At 51.0% G+C, this 17,932-nt stretch overlaps 5 protein-coding genes across 5 annotated transcripts; all 5 read left to right on the top strand.

The window, feature by feature from the left end:
* Positions 1-114: 114 nt before the first annotated feature.
* Positions 115-4,687, top strand: smc4 (condensin subunit SMC4; the record flags this gene model as incomplete). The annotated part of the gene is given in 5 exon segments (XM_056953583.1): positions 115-149; positions 167-3,599; positions 3,656-4,408; positions 4,463-4,540; positions 4,592-4,687. 5 exon segments carry the CDS (start codon positions 115-117, stop codon positions 4,685-4,687), a joined length of 4,395 nt encoding a protein of 1,464 aa, XP_056812472.1.
* Positions 4,688-5,465: 778 nt separating this feature from the next.
* Positions 5,466-8,385, top strand: N7506_004288 (GH92 family glycosyl hydrolase; the record flags this gene model as incomplete). Its single annotated transcript, XM_056953582.1, has 10 exons — positions 5,466-5,864; positions 5,930-6,076; positions 6,130-6,250; positions 6,300-6,815; positions 6,864-6,954; positions 7,009-7,550; positions 7,601-7,689; positions 7,737-7,807; positions 7,859-7,951; positions 8,007-8,385. The coding sequence occupies 10 exons, from the start codon at positions 5,466-5,468 to the stop codon at positions 8,383-8,385; spliced, it is 2,448 nt and encodes an 815-aa protein (XP_056812471.1).
* Positions 8,386-9,043: 658 nt separating this feature from the next.
* On the top strand, positions 9,044-9,515 carry N7506_004287 (uncharacterized protein; the record flags this gene model as incomplete). The annotated part of the gene is made up of 2 exons (XM_056953581.1): positions 9,044-9,046; positions 9,168-9,515. The coding sequence occupies 2 exons, from the start codon at positions 9,044-9,046 to the stop codon at positions 9,513-9,515; spliced, it is 351 nt and encodes a 116-aa protein (XP_056812470.1).
* A 1,810-nt stretch (positions 9,516-11,325) lies between these two features.
* On the top strand, positions 11,326-12,476 carry N7506_004286 (glycoside hydrolase family 16 protein; the record flags this gene model as incomplete). Its single annotated transcript, XM_056953580.1, has 2 exons — positions 11,326-12,125; positions 12,179-12,476. 2 exons carry the CDS (start codon positions 11,326-11,328, stop codon positions 12,474-12,476), a joined length of 1,098 nt encoding a protein of 365 aa, XP_056812469.1.
* Positions 12,477-14,305: 1,829 nt separating this feature from the next.
* N7506_004285 (bifunctional cytochrome P450/NADPH--P450 reductase) lies at positions 14,306-17,827 on the top strand (the record flags this gene model as incomplete). Its single annotated transcript, XM_056953579.1, has 5 exons — positions 14,306-14,423; positions 14,482-14,727; positions 14,798-15,238; positions 15,295-16,565; positions 16,598-17,827. The coding sequence occupies 5 exons, from the start codon at positions 14,306-14,308 to the stop codon at positions 17,825-17,827; spliced, it is 3,306 nt and encodes a 1,101-aa protein (XP_056812468.1).
* Between the last annotated feature and the right edge of the window lie 105 nt (positions 17,828-17,932).

The following is a 17,932-nucleotide window of genomic DNA, read 5'->3' as shown; positions in this document are numbered from 1 at the left end:
CGGGCACTTTGCCTCTTCGGGCACGAGGTAAACAACCCACTTTCAATCGACAAAACACTCCGTCAATCCCTCATCGCCCCTCCATGCTGCAGACGCCCAACTGATCCGCACACCATGGCTTCTGTCGCAAAGGGTCGGACCTCACGCCGGTCTGCCCCCGTCGGAGTTATGTCGTCGAAGACACTTCTGAATCGGAAGACTCCGGAAATGTAACACCGACACCAGATACGCACGATGACGACGAGGAAGAAGAGGAGCAGGAATATACACCAGTCCCCAAGAAGGCAAAGCGCGCATCAAGCCAGAGAATGACCCTTGAGCCCGTGACACCTGCGACCGTCCGCGCAACCAGCAAAACCCAACAAGCGACAACCGATGATTCTGATGCGATGGACACGGATGCCGATGCCGATTCAGTTGATGCTGATGCGATGGATGTCGACGAACCCGAAGAAAACGACGAAAACGACGAAAACGACGAAAACGAAGAGAACGAAGAGAACGACGAGGCAGTTCGTATTGCGGAAATGGAAGCGGAAATGGAAGCCGATCCTGAATCACCTTCCAGCAAAGCGGCATTGAAAAGAAAAAGTATGGTTGATCCCCGAAAAATTAGTGGCGCAGCCACTCCCACAACAGCACCGGGCTCACTCCCTACTCCAGAGCCCTCCCAATCCCCAGAGCCCCAGGCCCGCGCGCAACGAGCCAGCGTTCCTCCCCTGTCCGATATCACCGAATCCGCTGTCAACCAGAGCGACTCGCCATCGAAACAGCCAGAAGAAGCCAAATCTCAGATCAACATCATCAATCCCAACTCAACAGTGCTGGAGAGGCCTATGGATATTGTGGCCAAGTCCAGAGAGCAAGCTCCCCAAGCACCACAAGAGCCTGAGGGGCCCAAGCCTCGCATGATCATTGAGAACCTCATCCTGACAAATTTCAAGAGTTACGCGGGCCAGCAGATTGTCGGTCCATTCCACGCTTCTTTCTCATCTGTTGTCGGACCCAATGGATCTGGAAAGTCGAACGTCATCGACTCTCTGCTCTTCGTGTTTGGTTTCCGCGCTAGCAAGATGAGACAGGGCAAGATTTCCGCACTGATTCACAACTCGGCCCAGTACCCCAACTTGGCCTACTGTGAAGTGGAAGTTCATTTCTCACAAGTTATCGATTTGCCCGAAGGGGGCCAAGAAGTAGTCCCAGATTCCCAACTGATTGTTTCCCGCCGAGCGTTCAAGAACAACACCAGCAAATATTACATGAACAAAAAGGAAACCAACTTCACTGCCGTGACGACTTTCCTACGCGACCGCGGAATTGACCTCGACCACAAGCGTTTCCTGATCTTGCAGGGTGAGGTTGAGTCCATCGCCCAGATGAAGCCCAAAGCGGCCAACGAACACGATGAAGGCCTACTGGAGTACTTGGAAGACATTATCGGAACCTCCAAGTATAAGACGCCGATCGACGAAGCCGCCACCGAGCTCGAAACCCTGAACGATGTTTGCGTGGAAAAGAACAATCGTGTTCAGCATGTCGAGAAAGAGAAGACCGCTTTGGTGGACAAGAAAGACAAGGCTTTGGCATACATTCGCGAAGAGAACGAATTGGCCCAAAAACAATCTTCGCTTTACCAGATTTACATCGACGAGTGCTCCGACAATGTTCGAGTCACCGAAGAGGCGATTCTTCAAATGCAAGAATTGCTCAACCTGGAACTTGAGAAGCACGAAGGAAACGAGTCCGGCATCAAGGAGCTTGAGAAGGCTTACAAAAAGGGAATGCGCCACTATGAATCTATGGAGAAGGACACCCAGGGCTTGCTGAAGGAAATGGCGAAATACGACAAAGAGTCTGTCAAGTTTGAGGAAAAGAAGAAATTCTTGCTCGGCAAACAGAAAAAGCTGGAAAAGGCCATGCAGACCAGTCGCCTCGCGGCTTCTGAGTGTCAGAGCTTGGTTGAGAAGTTCACTTCAGACATCGAGAAGAAGACTGCCGAGACCATACAGCTCGAGAGCGAGATGGTGACAGAGGAGCAGGAACTCAACTCAATCCGCGAGGGCCTTAAGGGCAAAACCCAGGGTCTTTCAGATGAAATTGCTGCCAAGCAGAAGTCCCTGGAGCCATGGAACGCGAAGATTAATGAAAAGCAATCTGCTGTTGCCGTTGCCCAGAGTGAGCTCGACATCCTCCGCGAACGCGGAAATGCCGGCGCGGTTCTGCTTGAGGAAGCGCAGGGGAAGATTGTCACCATCGAGGAAAGCTTGCAGTCCAAGGAAAACGACCTCGAAGAGCGACAGGCACAGAAGGAGAACCTGGAAGCCGAAGTCCAGAAGCTCCAACACGACCTCAAAAAGTATTCTACCCGTGAGCCAGAAGTTCGGTCGCACGTCTCCAGTGCACGACAAAAAGCAGACGAAGCTCGGGTCAGCTTAGCCAGCACCCAGAACCGTGGAAGTGTTTTGACTGGGTTGATGCGCCTCAAAGAGTCGGGTCGCATTGATGGTTTCCATGGTCGACTTGGTAACTTGGGCACAATCGACGAGCAGTACGATGTTGCAATTTCCACGGCCTGTCCAGCTCTTGACAATATGGTTGTCGAAACCGTGGAGGTCGGTCAACAGTGCATCGACTACCTACGCAAGAACAATCTTGGCCGTGCCAACTTCATTCTTCTGGATCGCCTTCCTCGCCGAGATATGTCTACAATTTACACCCCCGAGAGTGTCCCACGACTCTTCGACCTCGTCAAACCTAAAGACCCTAAGTTCGCACCGGCTTTCTACAGTGTAATGCAAAACACACTGGTTGCGAAGGATCTGGAGCAGGCGAATCGCATTGCCTACGGAGCTCGTCGTTGGCGAGTTGTCACCCAGGATGGTCAACTGATCGATGTCTCAGGTACCATGAGTGGTGGTGGAACCCGTGTCGCCCGAGGTGGTATGTCATCAAAGCAAGTCGCCGATACCACGAAAGAGCAGGTCTCCCGTTTGGAGTCAGACCTCGAGGATCTCGAAAGGAAGTTCCAGGCCTTCCAGGAGAAGCAGCGGAATGTAGAGGCTCAAATGAAGGAACGATCTGAGGAAATTCCACGCGTTGAGACCAAGATTCAGAAGATCCTTATTGAGATCGACAGTACCAAGCGTAGTCTTGTTGATGCTCAGCGTCGTGTGAAGGAACTCGGTGTGCAACACAAACCATCTGATGCCGACGAAGGTCAAATCGCGGCGCTCGAGAAGCAAATCAGCAAAGCCCAGAAAGAGATCGAGAAGCTCAATGACGAGAAGAGCGGCATTGAAGAGGAGATTCAGACCCTGCAAAGCAAGATCATGGAAGTTGGCGGTGTTCGACTCCGTGGACAAAAGGCCAAGGTCGATGGCTTGAAGGAGCAGATTGGCATGCTCGCCGAGGAGATTTCCCACGCCGAAGGCCAGCAATCTAAGAACGAGAAGCTCATCAAGAAGCACTCTAAAGCCCGCGATTCATCCGAAAATGAGATCGCACAGATCACCGATGAGGTGGAAAAGCTCGAGGAAGATGTCGCCAACCAGGCCAACGAATCCTCTGACTGGAGACAGAAGGCAGACGAAGCACAAGAGGTATGCGATGAAGACTTGATAACGACCTTGATTGTAACTGACCGCTCAACCTATAGGCATTGGAAACTCAGAAGACCGAGCTGGCAACCCTGAAGGAGGAGCTAGACGCAAAGGTGGCTGAGCTCAATGAAACACGTGCTACTGAGATCGAGATGCGCAACAAGCTCGACGAGAACCAGAAGGCTCTGTCTGAGAACCAGAAGCGCAGCCGCTACTGGGAGGAGAAGCTGTCGAAGTTGACTATCCAGAACATCAGTGATATTGGTGAAGAGCAGGAGCCTACTGAACTCCAGATGTACACCAAAGACGAGCTGGATGCCATGAACAAGGAATCTTTGAAGGCAGTCATTGTGACCCTCGAGGAGAAGGTTCAGAATGCCTCTGTTGATCTCTCAGTCATCGAAGAATACCGTCGCCGAGCCGCAGAGCACGAGTCTCGCTCAGCAGACTTGAACACGGCTTTGACATCCCGAGACGGAGCCAAGGCTCGCTTGGATGGACTTCGATCTTCTCGTTTGAACGGCTTCATGGAAGGCTTCGGTATCATCTCTCTCCGCCTGAAGGAGATGTACCAGATGATCACCATGGGTGGTAATGCCGAATTAGAATTGGTCGACTCCTTGGATCCTTTCTCTGAAGGTATCTTGTTCTCAGTCATGCCTCCCAAGAAAAGTTGGAAGAACATCGGCAACTTGTCCGGCGGAGAGAAGACTTTGTCCAGTTTGGCACTGGTGTTTGCTCTGCATCACTACAAGCCTACTCCGCTCTACGTTATGGACGAAATCGATGCTGCCCTGGACTTCCGAAATGTGAGTTTGCCTATTAGATTGCGACAGTTCTTATAGCTAATGTTTTTGCACCAGGTGTCTATCGTTGCTTCCTACATCAAGGAGCGCACCAAGAATGCTCAGTTCGTTGTCATCTCATTGCGAAACAACATGGTATGGTCGCCGTCTCTTCTTTCCCACTGGCTTTGCTAACATTCTCTCTAGTTCGAACTTGCCGCGCGACTTGTTGGTGTTTATAAGGTCAATCACATGACGAAGAGTGTGACCATCGAGAACCGAGATTATATCACCGGTCGATAATGACGGGTCATGCATTTCTGTGGTTATTGGTGTTCAGATTTCTGTCTGGATGGGGTTGTTTGTTTGATGTTTTTGATGATATCATGGGCCAGGAGTCTGGGGTTTCTTGGATATCATTTGTTCCGAGGTTTTACATTCAAGCCGTGCACAGTACAATTGAGACATCGAATTCTTTCTATCATTTGAATAAAGGTTTAGCAGGAGTGGGACCAGCCCTCCAGAGCTACAACAGTCAGAAAGCCTGCGCATTGGTATTCCCCACGTGGCAAGCTTTTACTTTATCAGACCGCTCCGCCGTGCTCGGCTCTTGTTTATCCAAAGATCCTGCGAGGTTTCAATTTTGCCGCGCAATGTAACATATCTCTCAGACCTTCGTCGATCGAATATGTCATTGCATCCACCTGTCCCGGGGCACAGACATGGCATTTATATACCCCAACAAACGGATGCGGGGTATGCCGCTACCTATCGCTAGCCTAGACGACGTGGGAAAGCTTTTGATGTTGATCCAATCGTAATTACAGATGAGTTTTGACTCATGGGGGTTGATCTAGCCTCCCCCGAGGTTAATGTAAGGGTTACACCGGTCTTTAGCCACACAGTGGAATGTATATAAAAGCAGCTGAGCAGAGGGGTAGCGTGCTGCACTCATGGACATCTTCGTCTGACTATCACAGCTCCATTGTTCCAAGTTTATTCAGCAGACATTTCCAAACTTGCTTGAATTCATTGCCTTCCAAGGTTGCCTTTCACGATATTTGTGCGGGTTCATCGCATCATGCGGTCTTGGTCTATACCACCTGCTATCCTGGGCCCCTTGCTTTTACTTGCCAGTCCAGCAACAACCTCACAAGTCGACCTCTCACAATATGTGAACCCTTTCATAGGCTCTGAAGGTCCCGAAGCAGGGACAGCCTTTGGCGGAGGTGATATTTTTGTTGGAGGTGCACTTCCGTTTGGAGTGGCCAAAGTTGGCCTTGACACGACCGCCGCAAATTGGACCACCGCCACCCTCAATGGCGGGTGGACACCCGATGGAAATGTCACTGGTATCAGCATGATGCATGAAAGCGGCACTGGAGGGTCGCCAAAGTACGGTATTGTCTCGCAGATGCCTTTGACGTCTGTTGATCAGCCGGTGAATGTGCTCGACAATTTGACTTATAGTCAACCGCGAGTAAGTAATATGCTTGTGACCAGCTTCGTGTGTCTAGAAACTAGAAGCTGAAATTGATGATATAGGTTGGGAAAGATACCGCCAGGGTTGGGTATTTCAAGACCCATCTGGAGAATGATATCACCGTGGAATTATCGGCGTCACGCCATGCTGGAATCATGGAGTACTCCTTTCCGAAAGGCGAGAAGCATGTATTGATTGATGTGTCCCATGTAAGTGGACCAGAAACATCTACCTGACACCAGTAGCTGAAAATCTATCACAGTATCTACCTGCCTCGCCTGGCGACGCGAATTGCCAGACCTTTGCTGGAGGTGAGATCCAGATCGAAGCCAATGGCAAGGCTTACAGTGGGTATGGCACATATGCCGGCGGCTGGAATAATGGTACGCCCTTCATACTTTTGTGTTTTACAGTTTCTGAACGTCAATCTAGGAGCACCATTCACTGTCTACTTTTATGGAGAGTTCTCCAAGGCTTCAGACAGTTCACAGACATTCTCAGGCGCAAACACAGACCCTATGCCCAGATCCCAGAATCTAGCTAATGGCGGCATGAGTGAGCCAACTTTCAAGAATACCTCCAGAAAAGTCACCTCAGGACCAATGAACAACCGCATCGGGCTGCTTTTCAGTTGGAATGACGGACCTGCGGCACATGTTACCTCACGTGTCGGTATCTCAACAATTTCCGTTGATCGAGCACGCTCGTATCTTCAAAAAGAGATTCCATCCTGGAAGCTTAATAACACCGTGGAACTGGCCGTCAAGGAATGGAATGAGGATGTCTTCAATAAGATCCAGGTTCCATTGGACAGTTTCGCAAACATCACTCATGTCAGATTGCTATACAGCTCTTTGTATTTTATCCACCTTATGCCATCGGATAGAACGGGTGAAAATCCTCTATGGGACTCAGGGGAACCTTACTGGGATGACTTTTACACCATGTGTGAGTTAACTGATTTTATACTCTAGAGTGCTACTGACTTTGGCGAAGGGGACATCTTTCGCTGCACAGTGAGCTTCTACCATATCTTCCAGCCCACGTATTACGAGTCTATGATTCGAGGCTTGATCGACATTTGGAAGTAAGTCCACCAAACAACAACGCTTTGACTTGAACTGATGATTCAATTTCGAAGACACTCAGGCTATATGCCGGATGGACGCTCAGGGAACTGGAATGGACTGGTTCAAGGCGGCTCAGATGCAGACAACGTACTCGCAGACGCATATGTCAAAGGTCTGAGAGGCGCAATCAACTGGACCGAAGGGTATGCAGCGATGAAAAAGGACGCAGAAGTGACCCCTTACAACACATTTGACCCCACCGATTTCTCAGCAAGCACAAAAGAAGGCCGCGGGGCCCTGGAAGACTGGAAAGAACTTGGATACGTCTCTCAGGACCGGAATACCCGCTGCATCTCGCGCACTGTTGAGTACAGTCTCAATGATTTTGCGGTTAGCCAAGTCGCTGCTGGCGAGATGCCAAGTGACCAGGAAAAGTACCTCAATCGATCCGCTGGATGGCAGAATATATGGAACACGAACGTGAAAAGCTTGGGCTTTGATGGCTTCATGGCGCCGAGGTTCTCGAATGGCTCGTTTAACAACAGTGGGTATGATCCGCTCTATTGTTACGGTTGTGAGTGGGAAGACTATACCTATGAGGGAACTCCATGGGGTGAGTACTATTTGCCAATGATGAGGCGTAGCCAATGTTGACCTTGCCAGAATATTCCTTCGTCATCCCTCACGATGTGAAGACTCTTATTGAATTCATGGGTGGCGCAAAGACCTTCGAATCTCGGCTTGACTTGATGGTAACTTTTAATTCCGATAAATGCAAATTGTCACTGACTTTGAAAAGTTCAAAGCAAATATGTCCGTTCAGGACCTTGGTGCAAATGGCGCGGGTATCACCACATTGATGAACATCGGGTTCGTGCCTCTGATCTCTTCATACGATTCAAAACTGACTTCCACTAACAGCAACGAACCCGACTTTGCTACACCCTATCTTTACAATTACATTAACAAGCAAGCAAAGAGTGTGAACCAATCACGGAGCTTAGCCACTCAGTAGTGGGTTCATCGATTGTGATATATGGGGAAAACGCTGACTAGGCCGTCTGAACAGCTTCAAAGATACAGCTTACGGAATCCCCGGAAACAGCGACGCGGGGGCCATGAACTCCTGGCTCTTGTGGCAAATTCTTGGCATTTATCCAATTGTCACACAGCCAGTCTATCTTCTCTCATCGCCATGGTTCCCTGATCTGAACATGACAATCAATGGAGATAAGACTCTTCGGATTACTGCGAGTGGCATGGATGACGGATACTACGTGCAGAGCGTGAAGATAAATGGCAAAGACTGGAAAAAGAACTGGTTTGAGCATAAGGATGTGATGACGAATGGTGGCACGATACAGTTTGAGCTTGGGGCCGAGGCGAAGGCGTGGGAGACTGGAGAAGTTCCGCCTTCTCCGGGATATGTGCAGCTAAGCAAGGGTTGAGGGGGCTGAGGTCATGGAATATCGTGCAGGATATGAGATTGACTAGTAATAGGCTTTATACTCCGTTCATAATTGCAAGCCATTGTACTCCATACAAGTACAGATTCAAGCCTTCTCCACATGTTGTGTGCACAAGACTTTCAACGACATGACATGCATGAGGTGGGTGACTTGTATGTGGGTTCACTGCAAGTATAGTGCAATGACTGTACTGTAGTTTCGGATCTGACAGAAGTGCAGCAAACTGACCTGTAAGTTCAAGAACAAGCTAATCAACAACCAATCATAGCATTAGACAAGGGTTGAACAGGCCGAATTCCAAGTTTGCCCTGAGAAATAAGAAGATCGCTGCTTTTCCGGGTCGCCAAGGTCGACATCCGGTTGACGTCAGAAGCGGGACGAGAGGAGGTTGGGGTACGCAATTGAGGATATTTACTTTGAGCATACTGTTTCTTTATAAGCTGTGCGGCTCCGGATATTCTTTTCCCTTTTCATTCCACTCGCTTTGTGGGATTTGGTGATATACAGTACGCAGTACGCACGTTCTCTGTGTGCTGGAGTCGAGATCCAGACAGCCCCACACCGTTCTGCATCTCATTACCAGCCACCTGGAATCGCAATTCTCCGACATTGAATTGGCATCACAACCAATTCCACAATGGTCAGTGGTTCATAGATAAAAAATATCAGTTCCGTGGCTCATCCACCCCCCACGCGGGCCGGACAAAGAACCACGGATCGCAAGTCTCACAAACCATTGATACTAACTCGGCATTCCGCAGGCGCCAATTAATTCGATTCTCCCCAGACAATCAACCGGCGACAATTGCCCAAGTACAATTGGCGGCGGCGCAATCGCAGGTATCGTTCTCGGCTCGATTGCAGGAACCCTTCTTCTACTTTGGCTATGGCGAGTATGCCGGACGCCCGGGACATGGAGCGGTGGCGAACCAGATGTCGGATACCGGCCTCCGATCGTGCGCAGTAGCGCAAGCACGCGTAGTCGGAAGAAACGCCGTCGCGGACCTGGCACTTTCGTCGATTATACCGAGAAGCCTATTCGTACAAGTTCGCGCCGTTACAACGATGATGTGCGTCGGCCGGCAAGGGTTTATATGACTGAGACATGAACGGTTCTCGGCATAAGCCTATTGTACGGAGTACCGATACGAAGACAACGTGGAAATGATATTGACTAGTGAGGCTTGGCTGGGGGTGGGTATTGATCTGGCGCATGAGGTTGCTATTTTTATGTATTGATCGGAAGGGATGGGACCTTGGAAGGGATTCCTGGTTGACCAACCTGGCAGAGCCGAGTTGATTTATGAGACATGACATATGACTGCGGGATTATACGATTTGATGATAATACATGTCGCAATGAAAAATTGAACTGAGTTGCTTTTTGTGGTCCTGCTCTGAGAATTTTAACGGTGTGTGGGGGCGATGGGCCCCTGAGTTGCGATCTGACTGCGCCAAAAACAACCCGATTGAGTCATTGTTTCCGCACTGCATATGAGTAACGGTACAATGTGGCAACCGACGGGAGGTACGAAGTATGCACGAATGCGCGAATGCCCCGTACTTTGCAGGCGATTTTCTGACGGGTACCTGAGCTGGAAATTTTACGGGCATCGAGGTACTCCGTACTCCGTGCTCCGTACGCGATCATAATCTGATCAAGCCTAGCTAGACTTGGCTACGGACTTGGCTGTGTGTCACCGAGGAAGAGTGGCGTTCGATCGATCAGACTATCTCAAATTCCCCCTGGAGACAAACTCGGTTAAAGCGAAATCACTTCAACATTAGCCTACGCCGCAGCCGTCATCGCTCTTATCGGCGAATGAGAGTCCCCAGGGTTGTGTGATAGGATGGATGTTGACCAGCAGGCATCAGAGACAGGGGAAAGGCCCACAGTGGACAGAAGGGAAAAAGAAATCTTGGGCGAAAAGAACACTCCACTCGTGGACCGGGGAGGTAGGCTTGGCCGGTTGAGGAGAATTGTTATTGGCCGGAGTTTGCGGAGCTTTCATAAATTTCAGATTGCGAGAAACAGGCATGATGAACAGGAGGAACGAGACGAACGAGAAACTGAAAATAGATTAATTTTATTGCTGGTCAAGGGGGAAGATGCATGGATGATCTGTAAAGAGCCACTCGTGGCATTATCAAATTGGAGTTGGATCTTCATTGCAGAGAGGATTTTCCTCGAATGGGCCAGAACGAGCTAAGCCACTAGCCTAGTCCTGCCAAGTTATTGTAGACAAAGCCACACAGAAGGTGCTTCGTGAGGAGTACTCCGTACACAAGACAGGGTACACAAAGGAGAGAGAGATGTATCCATGCATGATTGAAGGAGTATAAAACAATCCCCAGGACACTCTCAACGGTACAAAGGACGAATCGCCAATCAGGGACCAATCAGGGACCAATCAGGGTCTTATGGTAGCTTTTTCGGGGCTTTGTGGCTTGACCCAAAGAAGGCTAGTGCCAAGCACGGGGCTCGTCAACTACCAATTACAGTTAGCGGGATGCACCGAAATGGAGATTAGTGGAGACCTTCTAACCGAGACTGGCTAGCTGTTTAACTCGACCATAATCTCTGCAGGTTTCCCCTTACGCTAACTCCTTTGCTCACCTCTTGCCAGAAGCAAAAATAACGAAAATAACCAACTTGTCCTAAAACACCACTAGCCCAACATGTCACGAACCCACCTGCGCCTAAATTGGGTCTCTCCCCCCCCGTTTCCCTTTCTCACATCTCTCGTCTCGCTGCTGGCAGAATCCCTTCCGTTCATTAGTGCACTAGCACATACAGTCTTTACTACATTTCGAGTCTTCTCGAGTCCACTCCTTATATACGATCCTTTGGAACTGTCCAGCAGCAGAATACCCGGTAGCCTACCTCCGGCCCCGAGAGAACAGTCGCTTATATAGATCATGTTCTTCTCTCGCACCGCCCTATTGGCGGCTTTGGCTAGCTATGCCTACGCTCAAACCTCAACGGACTGTAACCCGATGAACACAACATGTCCCGCGGATCCCGCCCTCGGAACCGAGCACACCTGGAACTTCAACACAACTTTGGACGACAAGATCTGGGACATGGAGACCGGAGACTACGAGTACGGCGACGATGGCGCCGAGTTTACCCTCACCGGAGAGGGCACCTCCACCCTCCTTTCGTCCAACTTCTACATCTTCTTCGGTGTCGTCGAATCCCACGTCAAGATGGCCAAGGGTGCCGGTCTTATCAGCAGTGTCGTTTTGGAGTCCGATGACCTGGACGAGATCGATTGGGAGTGGGTTGGATACAACACTAGCCAGGTGCAATCCAACTTTTTCGGAAAGGGTAACGACACCTCCTTTGACCGTGGTGGCTACCATGACGTGTCGAACGCCGACTCCGAGTTCCACAACTACACCACCTACTGGGCTGAGGATGTGACCCAGTGGTGGATCGACGATGTGATGGTTCGAGAGCTCAAGTACGATGACAAGGGCACCCTGGGTGGAGAGAACTACCCCCAAACTCCCTGCCGTGTGAAGTTCAGTCTTTGGCCTGCTGGTACCAAGAAGGCCGCGCAAGGTACCATTGAGTGGGCGGGTGGTCTGGTCGATTGGGACGCCGCGCCTTTCACCATGGTGCTCGGAAAGCTTCGCGTCAAGGACTTCCACACTGGCAAGGAATACACATACGGCGACCACTCAGGTTCCTTCGAAAGCATCAAGGTTGAAGAGTGAGTTGACAAAGAGCCTCCATGTGCGGAACTTAACTAACTTGACATCGCAGGGGAAACTCAACAACCTTGACCGAGCTCAACAAGCCCCCTCCCAAGACCGCCGCCGACAAGTGGAATGACCTGGGTGAGGGAGCTCACATCGGAATCTACTGCGGCGCCGCGGCCGGTGGTGTTCTCGCCATCGCAGCCTTCTTGATCTTCTGCCTGCGCCAGCGTCGCAAGGGCCGTCTCGAACACGCCCTCGACAACAACCAGTACGCCGAGAACCGCACGGAGATGCAAAACTTCCAGAACGACTGGAAAGCCAGCGAGTTCAAGAACGGTGGCTACAAGCAAGTCAACAATTAGACTTGATCAATCCATCTCACCCCACCTAATGACTCGCTCCATTCTCCATGTTCGCGCATTGCCCGGCTTCGTTTAGATCGCCCTGATCACTGGACATCTACGATGACCGGCGTTTGGAATGATGAACCTTTTCCTCTCGCCCTGGCTTGCCGTTCTCTCGTCTCTATCTCTTTCTTTTCACTGAGCTTCTGCTCCCCTTTTTCTGTTGATATCCCTCCCCTCTTGGTCGGTTAGGCCGAGAGTTTCCTTCGTTGGCGTTCGGGCCGCCTGTTGATGAGCTTTGAAATCTACTCACCGTCATCTATGTACATATCTTGCCATATAAAAAACGATTTTTCAACCTCAATCCCAGCCATCCTGGTGCGTATAATCAGTATCAGTCGATGGAATGTGTATTCAGGCGTCTCCACCATCACTGATGGCCCACAGAAAATGGCCAAAGTAACTGAGCCTTGGATGTACCCGAACTCTTGCAACCAAAACACCAAGTTTAGCGAGTGGACGCATTGAATGTCTGATATCAAATGGACTGTACTCCGTACTCCGTAGTGTGTTTAGCGATGTCCTAGTAAGCATATCCCACAGGACGCTAGGAAGGTATAAACCCCTTCAGTGATGGTCAATGCCAACCAAGGATACTCCGTATCATGGGCGGGAATAGATCTCGGAATCATCCCAAACCGTATGACCTCACAGTGCTGCATAGTTAATAGATCAATATGGATAATCCCCATACTTTTTCGGCGAAACATCGACCTTGAAGGATTTGAAGTGAGCAGTCGTAAAAAAGCTCTATGCTGTAAACAAAGCACTTGCTGATACATCGAAGATGCAACCAAGACCACAGCTCGCGCTTTCTCAGTTTAATCATTACCAACAATGTTAGGGCTGGCGAACAGTGAGCACGATATAGATATTCTGCAAATGAGTTATGGAGAATGGCAAGGGTTAGAAGGATATTTGCTCATTGGGGCATTCATGGTGCGTGGAATCTCATGCCAAACTCGCTGGCGAGTGAATTCCGCCACCGGAATTTCAATATTCTCTAGGTCGAAAGTGTTGACAATAGCATACCTTTGGCAACAAGGACTGAAGAGACGGAGGGCCGTTGGAATAATGAAGTGGCTAACTATAGTGTTGTCGGCCCGCCCCTTGTCCGTGTCCTTGTCCGCGTCCGTACCCGAGTCCGTGTCTTGAGGATATTGTTGCGAGATGCGAAACTAAATAGCTCCTTGTGCATTCATTTATGCACACGGCCCGTTCAATCACGCCGTCGGGACCCAGTTTCATCCCGTTAACGTGGCCGAAGCAGAAAAAAAAAACTTAACATCGAGTCTCGGGGTGACCGACACACACCCTGATTGGGCTTCACAGAATGCCGAGCCAATGGTGGAACAGGAATTACACGCATTACACGTACTGCAGGCATGCCTTACACAAGTTGCGAAACGAAATTGTGCGCCGTTTGGAATTGTGCACTTTGTTGCCTTGAATGACTTTAATGAACTGAGCTTAATCCCAAGCCGAGGCCCAACGAGTCGGTGAGGTCCCTTTTGACCTTTTTTTCATTTCTTTCCCTTCAAAAGACTCCAATATCCTTCCCAGTTTGACTTGATCTACATGAGACATCACCGCTGTCGTCTCTACAAAGTAATACCTCCGATCTCCGATCTGGCTCCCATCCCCACTGCGACGTCAGCCGGATTTGGTAACACGAGATAACCCCGCGGCTCCGACTTTTTACTTAATCCGCCCTTCTTCCTCAACTCTTGCATGCAAGTGCGTGCGGAATTGAATCCAACACACTCATTTGAAAGAAACCACACATCATGAGCTCCAACCAGGTCCCCATCCCGGGCCCCAGGGGAGTTCCGTTCCTGGGGAACATTTACGACATTGAGCCTGAGGTCCCCGTCAACAGCTTCGAGCTGATGGCCGAGAACTACGGTATGGACTGAGCAAAGCTATGGAATGTGATTGTGGAATTGATTGCTGATCTTCCTAGGTCCCATTTACCGATTGACTACCTTCGGCAGATCCCGAGTGTTTGTCAGCTCACATGAGTTGGTCGACGAAGTATGCAATGAGGAGCGTTTCAGCAAAATGGTCTCAGCTGGTCTGCACGAGATCCGTAACGGTGTGCATGATGGACTCTTCACAGCCAACTATCCCGGCGAGGAGAACTGGGCTATCGCCCACCGTGTGCTCGTTCCCGCATTTGGTCCACTGATGATTCGCGGCATGTTTGACGGTGAGTGAGGGATCTACCTTGGCTGCGACTGGGAGAAGCTATGAGATGGAAGTACTGACAATATCCATAGAGATGTATGACATCGCTACACAGCTGGTCATGAAATGGGCGCGTCAGGGCCCCTCCACCCCGGTACAGGTCACAGACGACTTTACCCGCCTGACGCTCGATACCATTGCTCTTTGCGCCATGGGTACCCGGTTCAACTCTTTCTACCACGATGAGATGCACCCATTCGTCGAGGCCATGGTTGGATTGCTGGCTGGATCTGGTAACCGAGCTTTGAAGCCTGCCTTGCTCAACAGTTTACCCACCGCAGAGAACTCCAAGTACTGGAGTGATATCGAGTATCTTCGCAATCTCGCCCGTGAACTGGTCGATTCACGAAAGGAGAACCCCGTTGAGAAGAAGGATCTTCTCAATGCCTTGATCTTGGGTCGTGACCCTCAGACTGGCCAGGGAATGACTGACGAGTCCATTGTCGACAACATGATTACCTTTTTGATCGCTGGTTTGTCACCAATATCCCTCATTGTGTGAATGTAGAACTGACCAGTGATTCAACAGGCCACGAGACAACTTCCGGCATGCTGTCCTTCTTGTTTTACTATCTGCTCAAAAGCCCGAACGCGTACAAGAAGGCACAGGAAGAGGTGGACCGTGTGATCGGAAAACGTAAGATCACCGTCGATGACATGTCCAAGCTACCATACATCACCGCCGTGATGCGCGAGACGCTTCGTCTGAAGCCCACTGCCCCAATGATTGCCCTGCACCCTAACCCGACCAAGAACCAGGAGGACCCTGTGACCCTCGGCGGCGGAAAATATGTCCTTCACAAAGACGAGACTATTGCTCTCGTTCTCACTAAGATGCACCGCGACCCCAAGGTTTATGGACCTGATGCCGACGAATTCAAACCCGAGCGCATGCTCGACGAAAACTTCGAGAAGTTGCCCAAGAACGCTTGGAAGCCGTTCGGAAACGGCATGCGAGGCTGCATTGGACGGCCTTTCGCCTGGCAAGAGGCTCTTCTTGTGGTTGCAATCTTGCTGCAGAACTTCAACTTCCAGATGGATAACCCCACCTATGATCTTCGCATCAAGCAGACTCTCACCATCAAGCCCAAGGATTTCCACATGAGAGCAACTCTCAGAGATGGTCTCGACCCAACCCAGCTCAGCGCCACTATCAGTGGTTCCGCTGGTGCGCCTGCAGAGACTGGCGCTGGTAGCAGAGAACGCAAGCCTAAGGTGGCTCCTGTGGATGGAAAGCTGAAGCCCATGCACGTCTTCTATGGCAGCAACACCGGCACTTGTGAGGCTTTCGCCCGCAGACTGGCAGACGATGCTACTGGATATGGATATGTAGCCAATGTTGGTTCTTTGGACTCAGCAATGCAAAACCTTCCCAAGGATGGCCCCGTGGTCTTCATCTCGGCTTCGTATGAAGGAAAGCCCCCAGACAACGCTGCCCATTTCTACGAGTGGCTCAGTGAGCTGAAGGGCAACGAGCTGGACGGCGTGAATTATGCCACCTTCGGCTGTGGCCACCATGACTGGTCGACGACTTTCTATAGTGTCCCCAAGGCCATTGACGAGTTGGCTGCCAAGAATGGAGCCCACAAGCTCTGTGATATCGGTCTTGCTGACGCGGCGAACTCCGACATGTTCACCAACTTCGATAGCTGGGGTGAGACCTCGTTCTGGCCGGCCGTGATGGCCAAATACGGCGGAGCCGCACCCGAACAGGCAGCCAAGTCAAAGTCCTCACTGCAAGTCGAAGTCAGCTCTGGCATGCGTGCTTCGACCCTTGGTCTCCAGCTGGAAGAAGGATTCGTTCTTGAGAACCAGCTTTTGACACCCCCGAGGCCCCCGCAAAGCGAGTCGTCAAGTTCAAACTGCCGTCCGACATGACATACCAGTGCGGAGACTACCTTGCCGTCCTACCTGTCAACCCAACCCCAGTTGTCCGCCGTGCCATTCGCCGCTTCGACCTTCCATGGGATGCCGTCCTCCGTGTCCAGAAGCCCCCCGGCTCAACTTCCTCCCCCTCCATCCCCATTGATACCCCGATCTCCGCATTCGAACTCCTATCCACCTACATCGAGCTCTCCCAACCAGCCTCGAAGCGCGATCTGAACGTCTTGGCCGACGCAGCCGTCGCTGACGCCGAAACCCAAGCCGAGCTCCGCTACCTCGCCTCAAGCCCAAGCCGCTTCACCGACGAAATCGTCAAGAAGCGCGTCAGTCCCCTAGACCTTCTCACCCGCTACCCCGCCATCAAGCTACCTATCGGTGACTTCCTCGCCATGCTCCCTCCGATGCGCGTCCGCCAATACTCCATCTCCTCATCTCCCCTCCTCGATCCATCCGAATGCTCAATCACATTCAGCGTGCTGAGCGCACCCGCCCTCGCAGCCACCGGCACCGAAAGCGAAGAGCAATATCTCGGCGTGGCATCAAACTATCTCTCCGAACTCCAAGTCGGCGAGCGAGCCCATATCACCGTCCGCCCCTCCCACTCCGGCTTCAAGCCTCCAATGGACCTAGACACACCCATGATCATGGCCTGCGCAGGCAGCGGTCTAGCGCCCTTCCGCGGCTTCGTGATGGATCGCGCCGAGAAGATCCGCGGTCGTCGCAGCTCCTCTGACTCAGAAGAGTTGCACGACGTCGTCAAGCCCGCCAAGGCAATTCTGTACGTTGGGTGCCGCACTCAAGGGCAAGATGATATTCACGCTGCGGAACTAGCGGAGTGGGCTAAGCTCGGCGCTGTTGATGTTCGTTGGGCTTTCAGTCGTCCGGTCGAAGGCAAGGGTCAACATGTGCAGGATGCCATGCTCGAGGACCGTGAGGAGTTAGTGCAGTTGTTTGAAGAGGGTGCTAACATCTATGTTTGTGGAAGTACCAAGGTTGGTGCTGGTATTCGCGAGGCTTGTAAGGAGATGTACATTGAGAAGCGTCGTGTGAAGCACGCTGAGCTCAAGGAGAAGGGCGAGACGCCTGAGGGCGCTGACCTTGATGAGGACCAGGCTGCTGAGCTGTTCTTTGATAACTTGCGTACCAAGGAGCGGTATGCTACTGATGTTTTTACTTAAATTAGCGGCATTTACTCTGTACAGAGTATTGATTTTCGAGTCATTTGCTTGTAATACCATTTTCATTCGATTTTCTTGTTTGCGTAAGCATTAGCAAACATTCAC

Source organism: Penicillium brevicompactum (assembly GCF_028827555.1).
Source record: "Penicillium brevicompactum strain IBT 35665 chromosome Unknown utg000003l_segment0_segment0, whole genome shotgun sequence".
NCBI classification, from domain to species: Eukaryota; Fungi; Ascomycota; class Eurotiomycetes; order Eurotiales; family Aspergillaceae; genus Penicillium; species Penicillium brevicompactum.
Note: the sequence above shows the minus strand (reverse complement) of the source record. Positions and strands in the feature narration are given on the sequence as shown.